The sequence below is a fragment of the Pomacea canaliculata genome, linkage group LG13 (genome assembly GCF_003073045.1).
Source record: "Pomacea canaliculata isolate SZHN2017 linkage group LG13, ASM307304v1, whole genome shotgun sequence".
In the NCBI taxonomy this organism is placed as follows: domain Eukaryota; kingdom Metazoa; phylum Mollusca; class Gastropoda; order Architaenioglossa; family Ampullariidae; genus Pomacea; species Pomacea canaliculata.
In genome coordinates this window covers 12,745,111-12,761,562 of record NC_037602.1, presented here as the reverse complement: position 1 = coordinate 12,761,562, position 16,452 = coordinate 12,745,111, and the positions used below count along the sequence as shown (strand labels likewise).

General features: G+C 36.8%; 1 protein-coding gene across 1 annotated transcript in view; it reads left to right on the top strand.

Moving 5' to 3' along the window:
• Positions 1-12,915, top strand: part of LOC112553735 (furin-like protease kpc-1) — a 28,260-nt gene extending 15,345 nt beyond the window's left edge. Inside the window, exons 4-18 of the mRNA XM_025221149.1 lie at positions 119-253; positions 1,034-1,110; positions 1,638-1,726; positions 2,013-2,185; positions 2,510-2,722; positions 2,988-3,088; positions 3,499-3,602; positions 3,940-4,057; positions 4,671-4,824; positions 5,335-5,497; positions 6,600-6,787; positions 7,033-7,121; positions 7,595-7,779; positions 8,404-8,610; positions 9,042-12,915. Coding sequence (XP_025076934.1) covers positions 119-253; positions 1,034-1,110; positions 1,638-1,726; positions 2,013-2,185; positions 2,510-2,722; positions 2,988-3,088; positions 3,499-3,602; positions 3,940-4,057; positions 4,671-4,824; positions 5,335-5,497; positions 6,600-6,787; positions 7,033-7,121; positions 7,595-7,779; positions 8,404-8,610; positions 9,042-9,229 — 2,184 coding nt within the window. The 3' untranslated portion in view covers positions 9,230-12,915. The remainder of the gene's footprint in view (positions 1-118; positions 254-1,033; positions 1,111-1,637; positions 1,727-2,012; positions 2,186-2,509; positions 2,723-2,987; positions 3,089-3,498; positions 3,603-3,939; positions 4,058-4,670; positions 4,825-5,334; positions 5,498-6,599; positions 6,788-7,032; positions 7,122-7,594; positions 7,780-8,403; positions 8,611-9,041) is intronic.
• Positions 12,916-16,452: the final 3,537 nt, after the last annotated feature.

The window sequence follows — 16,452 nt, the reverse complement described above, 5'->3', positions numbered from 1 at the left end:
GAACAATATTATGGTTGAAATTTATTACATTTGACATATTTGGTGTTGGTGAAATGTTGATTTTTAAAAAAAAACTATAACTGTGACTTAAAAGAATAAAAGAAAGACATGTCTACAGCATGGAGGAGGACATGGAGGATTTGACATGAATGTGATCTCAGCATGGAAGAAGGGCTTCACAGGAAGAGATATTGTGGTTACCATCCTGGATGATGGAATTGAGCGGGACCATCCTGACCTCATAAAAAATTATGTGAGTTTGAGAGACTTTGTTCTGCCAATCATCTGTTAAAGGGAGCTGTTATCCATTTTTAATGGTAGGAAGTATGAAAATCATTGTGGAGACAAGGCAGAGATTAAAGCTAGGGTGAGATAGAGGAGGGGAGGGAAGACATTGAGCTCATATTTAACATAACTTGCCCACCCACCAACTTAATGTACAAGCCTCCTAACATCTCTGCACAGAAAGAGGTCAAATCTGCTTCGCAGCATGATTCCATCTGTCCCTTTGGTTGTAGCATTGACAGCATAAGCTAAACTTTATTCATTCCTGTCAGTATTTTTTTCCCAGCTCTTTTTTTGCATGATAATGTTTATAGGCCTGTATTTTGAGAGAGGCAGTTATTCCCACAGATTTTGGGAAATACTATCTCACTGACCTCAGGCCATACAGTTAAAAAGGTGTTTTGTGTTCCTGTAAACCTTTAAGATCATAATTGTCTCCCATCATGCTATTAGGTTTCCTAAATTGATTTTTATTCTGTCATAATGCTAGATTGTACCAGTACAGTTTATTGATTACCTTTTTGCAATAGAGAAAACAGTGCAAGTGGGACTATGGACAGAACAAAGATTTATCATTGTTGGTATACATTCTTTAGCATTTACAGACATTTCAGAAGTATTGATTATTCAGGCAGCTTGGGGAGGATTGATTTGTTGCTCATTTAGGACCCATTTGTTAAGGGTGTAATTAAGGCAGCTGATGGTAGTAGTGCTGCATCTTCTCTTAGAAAATTTTTCTTTTTTACAGGATCCTTACGCCAGTTATGATGTGAACGATCAAGACAATGACCCCATGCCTAGATATGATAACACAAACGAGAACAGGCAAGTATAACTTTAATTTGGGCTTATCATTGTCCTTTAATTTTCTTTGCTTTCTGGATGGTGAAGGGTACAATGGATTAAGAATAGGCAGTACATTGTCATTTACTGCAAGTAGGAGTCGGTCTTAACAATTAACTCATTCAGCATGAATGAAATTGACGTGATTGAGCTGTAGCTGTGAAGACTTTTATATCTGTGGGTGCAAACTGTACAATAGAAGCTAATATTCAACACTTCTGCTAGATTTTAGAATTTATAATATTTGCCATCTGTTTCATACTTTGTAACAGTGGTTGTGCACAGATGTATTGTCAGGTTCACAAAGCTGATGTGTTATTCGGTCCATATCTTTTACAAACATTATTTTTTCAAACACAAGAGCTTGCTGCTAAACTAAAAAGTCTGTGCAGTCCTTGTCATGCATGAAGATGTATACAAAGAGATAATAATTAATACTGAGAAACACCAAGAATTAAAAGTGAGCTGTGTAGGTCTTTGCATTCATTGTTGGATCTCGTTGTTTTCAGACATGGAACACGCTGTGCAGGTGAAGTTTCTGCTGTGGCCAATAATTCCAACTGTGCTGTTGGGATCGCTTATAACTCCAAAATAGGTGGTAAGCACACTGTTCATTGAACATAAACAACATTATCTTTCTCATCAGCTATTTGTTGCTTGGTCTTAGGGTTTGTTTTTACTGTCTCTTGTATTAAATATACATTTTGTTATGTTAACTGAGCATGAGTGTCAATGAGAGAACGGGTGAAAGAGACCTCGCAGGACCTAACTTTTTGATGCTGAGTTGTAATAGGTACTAATAATACTGCTTAATACTTGAGTGACTGTTGGGCATAAAAGTTGTTGGTCATTATTGGTGTTTTCTCACCAATGTGTTGCTACAGGTGTGCGAATGCTGGATGGGGAGGTATTTGATGCAGTGGAGGCAGCATCCCTCAGTTTCAACAGATCTCATATTCACATCTACTCAGCCAGCTGGGGTCCTGATGATGATGGAAGAGTGGTTGATGGGCCAGGCCCATTAGCCAAAAAGGCCTTTGAAAACGGCATTAGATTTGTTAGTAAACTCTCGGATTGTTGATTTTCAGATGACACTGTGACAGAAACTTATTCAGCATATGGTGATTTTATATCTGTGAGAAAGAGGGGGATTTATTTATTTAGAGGGAGAGGATTTATTTATAAATACAAAATATGAGGTGAACGAAAGTTATCTGGGGATGCTTCATGTGATAGAGAAGATTTACTTACAAATACCAAATATGTGGTGAATGAAAAGCTGCTGGGTATGTGCGAAAGAGAGAGGATTTATTTACAAATACCAAATATGAGGTGAACGAGAGGCTGCAGCAACATCTGTTTTCCCTTTAACTGTCTGTAGGGTCGAGATGGAAAAGGTTCCATTTTTGTCTGGGCTTCTGGCAATGGAGGCAGCGCTCAAGATTCTTGCAATTGTGATGGTTATGCCAACAGCATCTATACTTTATCTATATCATCCACATCAGAGCATGGTACCAAACCGTGGTACCTAGAAGAGTGCTCCTCTACCTTAGCCACTACCTACAGCAGTGGTGCCTTTAATGAAAAGCAGATTGTAAGCAGTTATTTACATGTCACAGACTTATAGACATAACAAAGCTCTGAAGTATGCACAGCCTACAATCATTTCAATGACTAGAATGTTTTGTCCAGCTTATTTTTTTTGCTAGTTTCTTCAGTTTATTGTCCATCATAGAAGATAACACTTGGTTTTGTTACAGAAGAAGAAGAAAAAAGTAAAAAAGGTAAAGAAAGCTAGTTTAGATATTTTGTCTAATGCAGGTTAGAAAGATGTGGGTGTAGCAACCTCTTCATTGCAGGTAACTGTGGATCTTCACCAGCGTTGTACTGAGACACACACTGGGACCTCAGCATCTGCACCTTTGGCAGCAGGCATTGTAGCTCTAATATTAGAAGCAAAGTAGGTGGTGCTGGCTCAGGTTTCTTTCTGTTTTCAGTTAGATGCTATCGTAAGTACTGATTACAGTAGATTTGAACAGTGCACAAATTTTTTGTGTGTTTACATTATGAACATGTGATTACACTGTAAGGTTTTGAGCTATAATTTCTGATTTATGACAATCCTGCAAGGTTTATTAATCTGTTTGTAGAATATGGTTTTCCTGCACATTATACAGTGTTTACCAACATAAAGTTTTTCTTATTATTGTAAAGTATCATAAGATTAAGTTGGGAAGACACTGATATATATACCTGTCAAACTTATAAACAGACTAGCTTGGGATTACATAAAAGACTAGATGTACAGAGCTTAGCAGAAATGATAAAGTATGTATATCTTGCTTTAGTCATTTGCTTTTGGGCGTGCAGCCCTGACCTGACTTGGCGAGATGTGCAGTATATTACATTAATGACTGCTCGTCCTGAACCTATGGTTGATGGTCAGTGGGTCACTAATGCCCTGGGTCGTCAAGGTGAGAATGACTTTTTAAAACTCAAGTGCAAAATGTTTGATTGACTGGGTTTGGGCTTGTTACAAGATCATTATCCCCAAATCTAAGGGAATAACTTTGTCCTCTTCATGACACAAGTTATATAACTTTACATTTCTCACTTTGAGAGGAGATATCAAGCATACTTTTTCCCCAGAAAAAAATTAATTTAAAAAACTACAACTCAATTTTGGGACAAGTAGTGACAAGATCTATTAATCCTTTTGTTGTAATTTTATTCTTTCTGTTAGATTGCACCAGGTTTTAGTAAATTTTAAAACTTCGTTGTTGTTTTTTTTTTTGTTTGTCCTGTTGATAGTAAGCCTTCGTTATGGTTATGGTCTTATGGATGCATCACGCATGGTTGACTTGGCTCTGCAGTGGCGGACTGTGCCTGAAAAGCGTATTTGTGTGGCTCCTAGTCAACAGGGACAAGAGTAAGATCCAGAGCTGACTTGGCAAAATGGCTTGATTCTCATCAAATCCTACTCATCATTTGCTGTCATGGATTTCTAAAGATGATGTATTTACCTCTAAAGGTGTCTGAAGAATCTGCAGTAACATTTTTTAAACTCTGCCAAGAGAAGAGTTACAAGCACATTTCTTGGGAACAACATAAAATCCTTATGATGGAAAGTTTAAATTAATGAGCTGCCTTAAGATTCATGCATATTAAAAGAACTGTGGGTTCATTTGGAGTGGCTTGTTAATATCGTATCTTGTTTTAAATTCTGGCACATCTAGCTCATGAATATGAGCTTGCCATTTGCACCAAGACATGGCCCTGAAATTTGACAATTTTAATTTTTAGCCATTTTGAGATTGTGACATGAAGGTTCATCTTGTCCTCTATCCACACTCAGAGGGATTTTTCGTATACAATACACCGTCCATGAGATTGGCCAGCTGTTTTCAATGGTTAGATGTTTTCAGAGAACTAAGTTTTAATAAATTGAACAGTTAAGTTATAAATAGGAAACATGCAGAGTGAAATGCTTCCTTGTGTACGATACCAGCATTTGTATTAAGTGACATGATGTTTCCATGCAGTGATATGCATGGTGCAAGGCACGTGGCGACTGTGTCAACCGATGGTTGTGCTGGGTCATCTGATGAAGTGCGCTATCTGGAGCATGTACAGTGCCGCATTGAGATGTCTTATGGTCGCCGTGGTGATATTGTCATTCATCTCACATCACCACAGGTACTTTATTTTTAGGTTTGGGCTTTCACATGAGATGTATCATTTCAGACTTGAGAAGGTGTCTAAAGCAGTTTTCCTCTTAACCACAAGATAAAAAACTAAATTCTCATCTTTTGAATTACCTGCTGCCAGAGCGAATTTGAAGTTTATATTGGATAAAATATTTGGCAAATAGATAAATGCTTAGTTTAAAAACACATTAAGGAGAAACATGAATAAAATAAAAACCGTATTTAATGTGGCAGGTATGAATTGTTTAAGAGATGACAGTTATGCTTACACTTGCTGGGAGCTTGAAGGATTCTAGGGAAAAAACCCATTTCAAACAGCACTGTGAACATTTACTGATTTGAGCTTTGTGTAGTTTTTTTTTATAGAGTGTTATTGATGTCATGTCTGTTTGCTTACTATCATTTAGTTTAACTCAGAGGAAACTGGTTTGTTTTACTCGACCGAAACATTTTTGAGTCATGACAGGAAATTACTCGCTACTTTTAAAATTTGAAACAGGGTACACGCTCCACACTACTACCAAGGCGACCAAATGATCTTTCATCCGATGGTTTTAGAGGCTGGCCATTTCTTTCAGTTCATTTTTGGGGGGAAAATCCTCAAGGACAATGGATGCTGGAAATTGAAAATGGCAATCCTTACAGTGGGGAACTAGATTCAGGTGATAGTTATTTTCCATTCTTCAGTGATATTAACATCTCTTAGTAATGTTGTCTTTGTACATAGTTTTTGAAAGTTTTTATTTTTGGTGTGGGACTTTTAAGATGATTTGATTTTCTACTTTCGGCAAGTTTTAATCATGAAGAAAGTGGGTATGAATAGAATTTTTGTTTGTTAGCTGCTTGATATGCCTTTTAATCAAATGCATGTTTGGAGCAGGTCTTTCAAACCCTAAATTGTGCAGAGACAAGTGCAATTTCATGCTAATCAGGAAAGACTATATTTGTCAGATACAAGATATTTCTAGAGGGTGGAGGGATTTATTATTTCAGTAAAACAGTGTGAAAGCAGGTATGTGAATGGATAGAAAAAGTGCAGTCGGCACTGACACAGAGAGAGCAATCCATGCTTTAAGCATATTTGTGGTTTTCAAAATTGTTTACCTAAAACTAAATAAAGACAGGTATGATATACATCAAGATCACTTTTCAAAACTACGAAAATAAATTTGAGTAAAATGTTTTATTTTGTGTTTAAGAAATGGTTTGATTTTAAACAGGGCTTTGGTCTTTGCAGAAATAGGTCATGAGATATAAAGTTAGCAGAAAAATGTTCCTAAGTATATTAACAACTGATACATTTAATGTTATATTTCGGTGTTTTCGTACATCATTTTCTCCAACACTTCCCCCAACCATCATCATATTGAAAGCAAGACATGACAATAATGCAACATACCAATCTTCACCTTGATGACAACACTTCTAGAGTGAAATAAATTGGCTGACAGCAACAGATTTTTTAATAATAACTTCTTGCTGGAAAAGATGACCTGCATGAAGAGTATATTTGGAAGAGAAGAGAACGAGTGATGGTGAGGAAAATGGTGGGTTGAGGCAACAGAGTCTTTATGCTGAAATTCAATTAAGATGCATACATGTCTGAAAGATATATAGCATTTGGTAAAAACCTCATCAGTAACCAAAATATTAGATCAAGGTAAAGATTTAGAGGATACAGTAATTCTGAGACAACAGTTTGCAGTAAAGAGCTCAGTTTATTGAGGTGATGATAAAAAAAAAGGTAACTTGTCTGCTCTGTAGGTCAGCTGTTGTCATGGGAACTGGTGCTGCATGGGACTGGAGAACAGCCAGTTCGTCTCAAGAATGAAACATCTACCACAACGACAACCACTGCTCCCACCAAGATAGCAAACACTGTGCCTGGTGCCTTTACTAAGGATGTTACAGGAGATACAACACATGTTCTGAGACCCACAATTTTGAAAACGGTGCGTGTCTAGTTACTTGAGGTACAAATCTTGTCGTCTTTACTCTAGGAAGAACTCTTTGACTTTCAGTTACATTTATGATAACATTTTCTTTCAGGAGACCAGAAAAACCTTTGCAAAATGATTTGAAAATAAAGAGAGTAGTTTGACCATTGAGGTTTTATGTTCTGATTCATGGCATTTCTGTGGTAGGCGACAAGGAATCATCCTTCAGCCTTGTCAGTATTTGTCCATTTATGTTGCAGTTGTGTCATGAAGAATGTGTAGCTGACTGTATTGGCTTGGGGCCTGAAAATTGCTTGCAGTGCAAGAACTTTATTAATCAGACAAATGGGTGAGTTCATGCTCTGGAAAATTTTTTGACACTTTTTCAGGATGCTGTAAAACAGTAATTGTTACTTAATTTGGATCTCATATATCAAGGAGTTTAAGTAGGATGATATTAAAAATGTATCTTAAGATCTAATTGATAGGTTTATGTAAAGGTATTAAACAGAAGTATTATTAGAAAAAACCAACAGCTATTAGGAGGCAGATATAAATGTTATCTTGACAGTTGTTTTCTATTAGGGTAATCATTGTAAAAGAAAACAGTGTGTTGGAGCAGACATTTTAATGCTGCATATACTTAGATACAACTGTTGTTGACACTTTGGATCATCACAGAACAATTGTTAACCTAACTGAAAATGGAAATGAAAATAATGTGAGCAGCGCATCTTCACGAATTCCTTTTTACACATAATACATGTATGCTTATTTTGTTTTTATTTATGCATTACTCTAAACATGGTTCTCTTTGTGCAGGGTGTGTGTTCCTTCATGTAGTGATGGCACGTATGCTGATAACACAACCTGCAAGCCTTGTGATTTGTCTTGCCGGACATGCTCAGGCCCTACTTTGGCACAATGTCTTAGTTGTTACCCTGGGATCACCTTGCATGCCAAATTTAACACCTGCTACACTGAATGTGTTGGAGGTACTTACAGTGGTGAGTGCTTTATATTTTATTTCAGTTGGGAGTTAAAAGAAGGGATTTCTTGGAAGAGGTGAAAGAGTTGGCATTATATCAATATGTGTGAATTTACACTTTTGATGCATTGCTATCTTTGAATTTACTTTTCTGAAAACAAGAAGTAATATTTATTCAGCATAATTTTAAAGAAGCTTACTTTTAGATTAACACTTGAAACAAATGGTAGTATTCAGCTAATGTTTCTTTTTTAAAATTATGTTTCACTGGTATAATAATAAATTTACCTTATGCATAAACAAACCTATACATAGGACACTGAATAAGTAAGAGCAAAAATGACTGAAAAGCACTGTGATCTGATTTTTAAAGCTTTATTTTCAACATTTTCTCTCAGATAGACCAGCTTTTGGTGAATTTTAGCAAGTCTTAATGGATAGATTATTATTATGTGTGTGTGTATACATTGAACATGTTTTATAAAATATATTTGAAAGATCTGTAATGAGTGGATATGTTTTTCTGTGATGGCTTAATTAGAATGCTTTGTTGCTACTGTAGAGAAAAAAATTGTAGGTTTCATTACCAAGGCATCATTTTTATTACCTTGCATGCAATTAAATCTTGCATTTGAACTTGCAGAACCCAGTGGTTGCTTGCCATGTCATGGAAGCTGCAAGACATGTTTTGGGCCGGAAATTAATCACTGCCTTTCTTGCCAGAAGGAGAAGCAACTGTTTAACAGCAGATGTATTACAAAGCACAGCTGGTGGTCTGGCACACAGAAGTCTGTGCAAGGCATCATTCTGGCTCTCATATCTGTCTGTGCTCTACTTCTGCTGATTATAGGTGAGAAAAGCTATAAAATAAACAGCTTCTCCTTCAGGACAAGTTTGACAAGAGTTACGAAACAAGTTTCATTAAATTTAGGAAGATCATTTGATTGTTTTGTGAACATTTTTGGTAAAAGTATTTAGTAAATAACAGGCAGCAGTTGCATTTTTCTTGATGTTAATAATGGGATTTGTGGGCTCCTAAGATGACATTTTTTACGAACTTTTTTTTCTTGTATGGCAGGTGGTGATACATTTTCAGATGGAAGAATTTCTTTTAGATTTCATATCTGTCTGTTTATGTATTCACACATAATATATTCTATTACAAGTATCACTTTGCTGAAGAATACTTTGTAAATGGAGGTTAAAGTCTTGTCCAGTGTACATTCGAATTAATGTGGACAAGGGTATATGAAATATTTGTGTCCTTGACTTTGTGTGCAGGAGCGGTGTTGACTGTGTATTTGTATCAGCATCGTAAACTGTGCTGGACCTATAAATACGACAAGCTGCCATGCCATGACGGTGAAGATGAAGAGAGTGCTGTGTCCCTGACCTACTCCATTGGCGATGAGGAGAGAAAGGTGTCCATCTCTTACCCTAACAGTTCCAAAGACAGCTTGGCCACTTGATAACAGACCAGCAGCTACTGCCAGACAGAATGGTGCACATGTTGATGATACCACTTGTTGTGAGTGCTGTGTGTGCTGTGTATTGAAAGTGCCTAGAGAGAAAGAGAGATAGCAAGGGGGTAGGGAGAAACGGAGTAAATTCATGCCTTTATGCTGTGGTGATATCTGCAGGAATACTACAATAGTTTTTACATAAGTTTTTTTTAATAGTCTGGGATAGATTCATTGATTTTATTGTCTATTAATATACACAGGTTTCATAATATGTGGAATAAAACTTTGATTTATTTGTATAACTGATGTTGATTCAGTGTAAATTTTGTATTTTTGGTAAGCAGGAGCTGTGTGGTTTTTAGTTGAGTAGGGACATAAGATCTTACCTTGCTTCTTCTTATAGGAGACTTAGCAAGAAGTTGTCCAGAATATTTTCCTCTACTGAAAAAAAATTGTAGATTTAAAATGTAGACATTTGTAAAAAAAAATTGCACTAGATAGATCATTATTATTAAAATCAACTGAGTAATTGGTGTGTTGCTGCACACTGCATTAGTAATTACTGCACCAACAGTGCTGCTTTATTTATTTTCATGGTAAGATAAAAATCATATTAGTTGGAGATGTCAGACTCAAATGTCAGACTCAGATGTCAAAAAAGAACTACAAGGAAACTATTAGTTGCCTGAACTTTCTGTTGATACCAGGGTTGCTTCCATTGGACGACAAAGGCATTAATGATATAGCAGTAAAATAGTCTAGAGTTAGAGCACAGAGGCAGTGGTTCTCAACCTTTTACTTGTGACGCCCCCCTGACGAACAAAGGTACGTCCGCGCACCCCCCTTAGCCAGCAATGTAAGCTAATTTCACTAATACCGGTATAAGAAACTTTAAAAAAATGACCACCTTCGCGCCCCTCTTGTAAGCAGGGGGGCGCACCCCACAGGTTGAGAACCGCTGCTATAACCTCTTGTACAGAAGCCAGTCAGTCCCGCTGGAAAGGTACATTAGAAATTCATAATAATACTAGAATATACAGAGAGAGTAGCTGCTGGTTTTGTTTTTTTTTTCTCTTAACTGTCAGCCTGTGATAGGAAGGGTGCCTTTGAGACTGCAGATGAAGGGAGGAAACAGCTGAATTGATATTCTGAATTTTCTTTCTTCTCTGTTATGAGTTATTTTTTCTTATGATTGTGTGTTGAGAGAAAAAAGGGTGTGTGGTAGTCTTCCTTTGTCATTTAAGTAATGTTCTTGTTGATCTAACATGGCTCTTTTTAATTGTAACAATTGGGCCAAACATATAAACATAAAAACCATAAGATTTATTTTTATTTAATGGACAACAATAACATTTCTAACATCTCACTAAAGATTAGAGGGTTATGGATAATTCTTAATAGCTTGGCATTTTCATAGATTTTTTCATGTCCTAATTTTAGAGAAGTATTTTACACTGTAATCACAATGGAGCCAATCAGATAACAAAATGGCACAGTTTAGGTGGATAAACCTTTTTTAAAATATTTTGTAAGTTAACAAAACTCTGATGTGTTAGTATATTCGCTTTTTATCTCCTCACCCCTACTAGAAGACCATGTACAGAGAACATTGCCAAAGGCCAGATGAAGATTTGTTGGGTTTACAGAGATGCAAAGTTCTTCCTAAAAATGGAAGAAGCAAAAATGTAATTGATTTTGGAAATACTAATTCTGAGAGGGAGTAACTCACAGAAAAGAATGTGGGTGTAAACTTATCTCCTTTCAGTGGTTCTTTAATTTGATGTCTTTCAAGTATATCCCACTATTATGTACAATCGATTGTTAGCAGTGATAGCTGCAAGGTAAGTTTTGAAAATAGTGCAAACTTTGATATGCATTAGTATATGCATAAGAACAGCAAGTTCTTCCACCTTTATTGTCCTGTATAAGAAATAATTTATCACAAAATACTTAAAGCAGTTATTAGACATCTTAATCCTTTTATTTTAATACACCGACAAGTTAAAGTTAAAAAAAATTGATAGTGCCCCATTTCCTTCTCTTTTTATGTTTATAGTTTTACAAAAGTCTAAACTTATTCTGTTGGTCTTGCTGCTCACAGAGTGAATATAGATGGTTTATTTCTGCTTGTAAAGTTTGAAACTGCTGGGGCATAAACCATTAAATTTCCCCAGTGCTTGTTTAGTTGTTATTAAATTTGGTAGGAAATGCTGATAGGAGAAGTAATTGACAGCATTTAAGACATTGCTGTAACATATAGTTGAAACCTGGCGGCATTGAAGGGTGAAAATGTTAGCATGATAATGAGAATATGTAGACTGCTTTGCAATTTTTAGTCTGTGATGAACATGAAAACACCATATCATTAGGCATAAGTTGAGAAATGAAGCATTGTTATGTAAAGTATGTAGATAATATGGAATGCGGCATATATTTTACATCAGTCTAGCTTTTTTTGTCGTAAGGTCATTGTTTTGTAACCTTTAAATGGTGAATGATGTTTTCAATGAAACGTCTTTTTTTTTCATGCTATTCATTATCAGTCATCTTTTACAGTGACATATGCCTGTACTTGAGAATGAATAGTCTTCGTTTATGAACTACAGAGATGAATATTTGAAATGCAGTTTGAAAGTTTTGCTTCATCACTTCATTGAGGAGAAAGAGTACTCATTATCAGAATGTGTTGGGTACATCATGTCATAAGCTGATCATGAATATACTCTTTCCTGGTGATGTCATGAACTGTAGTGTGAAAGAAATGACTTTTTTTTGCTTAGGCAGACCTCAGTGTACTCTTGAATTGTTAGGCTGGGGAAACTGACTTTAGTGCATAAATCAGAGCACACTGTTTGGTGCAATTTTTTAGTCATATTTTAGTAACAAAATTACCTTTTGTTTATGTAAAATGGTGAACAACAACAATAACAACACCCAAACCAAAGTTGTTTTAAAGGACAGTAGAGAAAAGTTGAAGCTTTACACTTTCCTGCGACAAGGTGTCTCCACCTGTGTCTGTAACTTGCTCCTTAGTTTTGTATCATTAAAAAATTGTTCTTCTGTCCATCTTCATTGGCAGTTGTATGGTAGCGGGTGTAGGTGACATTGATCTGAAGCCAGAGTATATCTTTTATCAGTCACACATTCAGTATGGTGTCTGATATCCCATGGGTTCAGTCTTTTTGATCACAAAATTATCTGCAGAATGGGAGCTTGCATTGGATAACATATCTAGATCATTTATTCCTATGAGCTCTTGGACCTATTCTTTTTTAAACTTCCCACAACCACTATCAACCTGTGTATGTTGAAGATTTCCAAATGTGCAGGCTTGTGGGGGAGGGAACCCAGACAAAACGAACTAGACACATGCCAGGGAAACAAACAATTCTAATGTGTTGGTTATATGTTTGCTAATGAAAAAATAATGTGATACAATTAGATGACAGTTTGAGATATAATCAGGATATGAAAAATGTATGATAAATCATCATCATATTTTAGGTCTACTCAAGATCAGTGCCTGTTTAGTTTGCTCACAGCAAAGAAGACTACAGTTCATACTGCAACAACAAGCTCTGATTCTCTACTGAAACATCATTTTTACAAGGAGTTTATTTTGTAATTGTTATATTCAAAACCTAATCTCTGTGTTTGGTTGTCTATGAGTATAAAAGGAATGTTTGCAGAAAGCTGATCCTTGTGTGCATGTCTGTCTGGCAGATGAATGCAGTTTTTGGAAGTATCATAGTCTCATTGTGCAGCATTTCAGTTATTTCAGGCAAGCAGCAATCAATCTCTATAAATTTTTTTTTTTTTAAAACGAGTGTGATCTGGTCAAAACTTAATGCTTAATTATCTGAGCAAATTGAAAGATGCTTTATAAACAGCAGCTCATAGAATGTTTGGGATTAATCTGGGTGGGTATTGTGAGAACAAAGAAAAACAAGTTTATGTGAGACATTATCTCTTTGTTTTATCACAATCTATCCTAAAATGTTAGTATTGTACCATATAGGAGCTTTTATTCTTCCAGATAAAAATTTTAAATGGGTTTTCAGCATAAACATGCAACATTCTTATAAAAGTGTGTTTCTAAGTTGTGTACACTGAATTGTCACATACAGTGTATGTGCACACAGAGCCTGCAGTAAACAAACTCTTATCTTGGGGATAAATCTCAGTCTGCCATAATATACAAAAACTCTTTAATTGTCATTACAGTTAAATCTTGGCAGGTGATAGCAATAAATCTTTTAGAAAGGAAAACAAGAGCACTGAACACACTTCCCTTAAATCCACAATATTCTAGGGTTAATATTTTCTTTTTGACCTATATGTGACAGAATTTTTTTAATGTTTACAGAATAAAGCATTTCTTTTGCAAAGGGAAAAATTGAAAGACCAAAATGAACCTAATCAGAATTCCAGAGCATCACAGAAGTAAATGGTGGCTGAGACAAACTGGATGGGATTCCTACCATTCCTCATGACATGACAAAGGATGTGACAGGAAGCCATAAATGTCCATGCAGACACACACAAACATCCATATATACAAATATATTTGTACTTTCACACAAAGATTCAAATGCTTAACTTGATGACTAGAGTGTCATATGCTGAACTAGGGTGCTACAGGATAAAATGCACCATCTAAACTTAAATAGAAAATCATGCCTGTTTTGTACCTGCACACTAAGTGCATAAGTGTCTCATCTTGCCTCAAAATGAAGCTTTCCAAAGTCTTCAGTGGAGGACTCTCTATCTTTGTACTTGTCAAGCTCGCAAAATTTTTATTTAAAAGTAGCTTTTTGTTGGTCTTTTATCCTTTTTGATTTCTTGCATCCACTGCAGACATTTTACTGTAGCTTTTTAATTATTTTCTTTTGGTAATTACTGGCTGAAAAGAGCTGATTCTGCATTGTTTTCTTCATGTGATCTGCTTTTTATGTAGATATCTTTAATTGAATTGCTTTGATGTGCTTCATGAGGAAATGAGACCTCTATCCCATGGGCCTCATTGAAGAAAGTCCTGTAAAGACAAGTCATTTGATAATATAACTATGTGAACTTGCTCTGAGTGGGTGGAGAAGGAGGAAAGATTAAAATTAGAGAATGAAATGAATGAGTGACATCAGGGATTTGGCTTAGTTTTTTGTTTCTTTCATCAACAGGAGATTGGTAGAAGTTATACTTCTAAGTAAATTCAGACATAATCTTCTAGTGAAATTACTGAGAAACATGATCTTTATAAATGTCCTTCATGTATTTGCATGTGCCCGAGAGTTTGCAAGCAGCCAGTCATGAACAAGACATCGAAACTATGAGAAAGGGGATTTAGTTAACAGCTTGCAGCAGCCATTGAAGAAATTGTTGACATAAATAGAATATGACATAACTGCCAGTCACACATACCAGAATGTATACCAGGTGAATGGTTTGTCCTCAGAGACCGTTACAGTTGTGTTCAGGACTGAGAAGGTGGGATATCACATTTTGAACTATCGCAAGTGATACATTGATATATTGCAAAGGTCACTGTCACATGCGCATATGCCAATATGGATGTAGGTCTGATGTTCGCCAGGTCTGATGTATAGTTGGCTTTCCTGATATATATATATAGTTGACTCGCTTGTAAAATGACCTGGACACGCAAAACCGCGCATTTTCTCTTGTAGTTTGCGCACAGTCCGAGTGCTGGGAGTTTACAAAACACACGCCTAAGTAGGCCCTGCGCAATGTTCATCCAGGGGTCAGGGGTCAGTAATTCTATATAAAATGCGTCAATCCGTCAGTCGGATAGCCATATCACTTTAGATGAACACCAGATCATCGGTCGAGAGGGCGAAAGACACACGCAAGAGCCACCAGAGCGTGAGTGAGACGAAGACAACATCCTTCGATGGAGTCGAAGAAGAGAAGCATATGAGACCGCCAACCCGGGGGTAGCCGCGTACTTCATGCAAGCACCTGAAGCACGGGCGAATTCTTCGGGTGGGACAAACTCGACATCCTTCTGGTTTACGAGAGACTGAGGAGGAACTTCGAGGAAGCTCCGACTTGTAAGAAGAGCGTTTAAACATTTTATTGGGTCCAGTCCAGAGCGATGGACTTAGCCCACCAAAATTGTTCTTAGAAGAGTAGAGGCGTAGAACATGAGAGGGGTGGGGGACAGGGTAATCTGAGTTGACATTGAAATAACTGTCCTGAGGCCTTATTCATTATTCGCGAACAATTGACAATTAAATTATAAAGATTGTGCTCAGTGTTGGGATTCATATTTGTTACTATATATTTATACCACTATGTCCAAGTGACTCTAGGATTTTAAAGTTTGAATATATAATTTTTGTGCTGGGCGGGAAAGCCCTGACAAAATCTGTATCCTCCCGATAAATTACAATTTATTCAGTCCTTGGTGTACAAATTCGCCTTTAGTAAAAGGTAGTGAAAACAGAAAATGCAGTGCAGCACCAGCAGTAAAGGAAAAAGAAAACGCTGGTGTTTGCGGTGCTACTCAGTGTTATGGGAAAACTGGCAATAAAACAGTCGTGGTCAAATTGCTTTAATATTCCATGCGACTAATTACATCCCTTTTTCGTAGTGCAGGGGACGCTATGAGAGTGCGTCAAGGGACACAAACCATGCAGCTTCCTTCCCTTGATTCCTGCTGCTCACAGTCGTCTTGGATCCAGCCAGAGACAAAGCCGCAATGTGCTGGGTGACCCCATGCATGTGGAACGGGTACAGACACTATCAGATACTTAGTCTAACAACATTGTTACTTGTGTGATGTGTTGTTTACTGTAGCATCACTACTCAACTGCCTCAACTTGTGACTGAGCCTCATTGATAATCAGCCAATATTTTATCCTCACTCACCAACTACCTTTAAGGTGCAAAAAAAAAAAATTCATACGATGCAATGCCCAACATTTCCCCGATCGAAATTAGTTATAATTTATTTAGGCTCTTCAAGTCCCCCAAGGTGATCATGAAATGTGATTGAGACGCATTATATATGACGGGTTTCAAAAGAAATTCCTCTTCCCCTTCCTTTCCCCTTCACACCCGCTTTGTTGTGCCGACTGCCTCTTGTACAATGTACTGTCGTGAAAAATGATAACACGTGCCATGTGTCCTTCTTTTCTTTTGTTCTTTCGTCGAACATATTAACAGCGCAGCCCAGTGTACGAGCCGTTACGTCTGTCGTCATGGTGGGT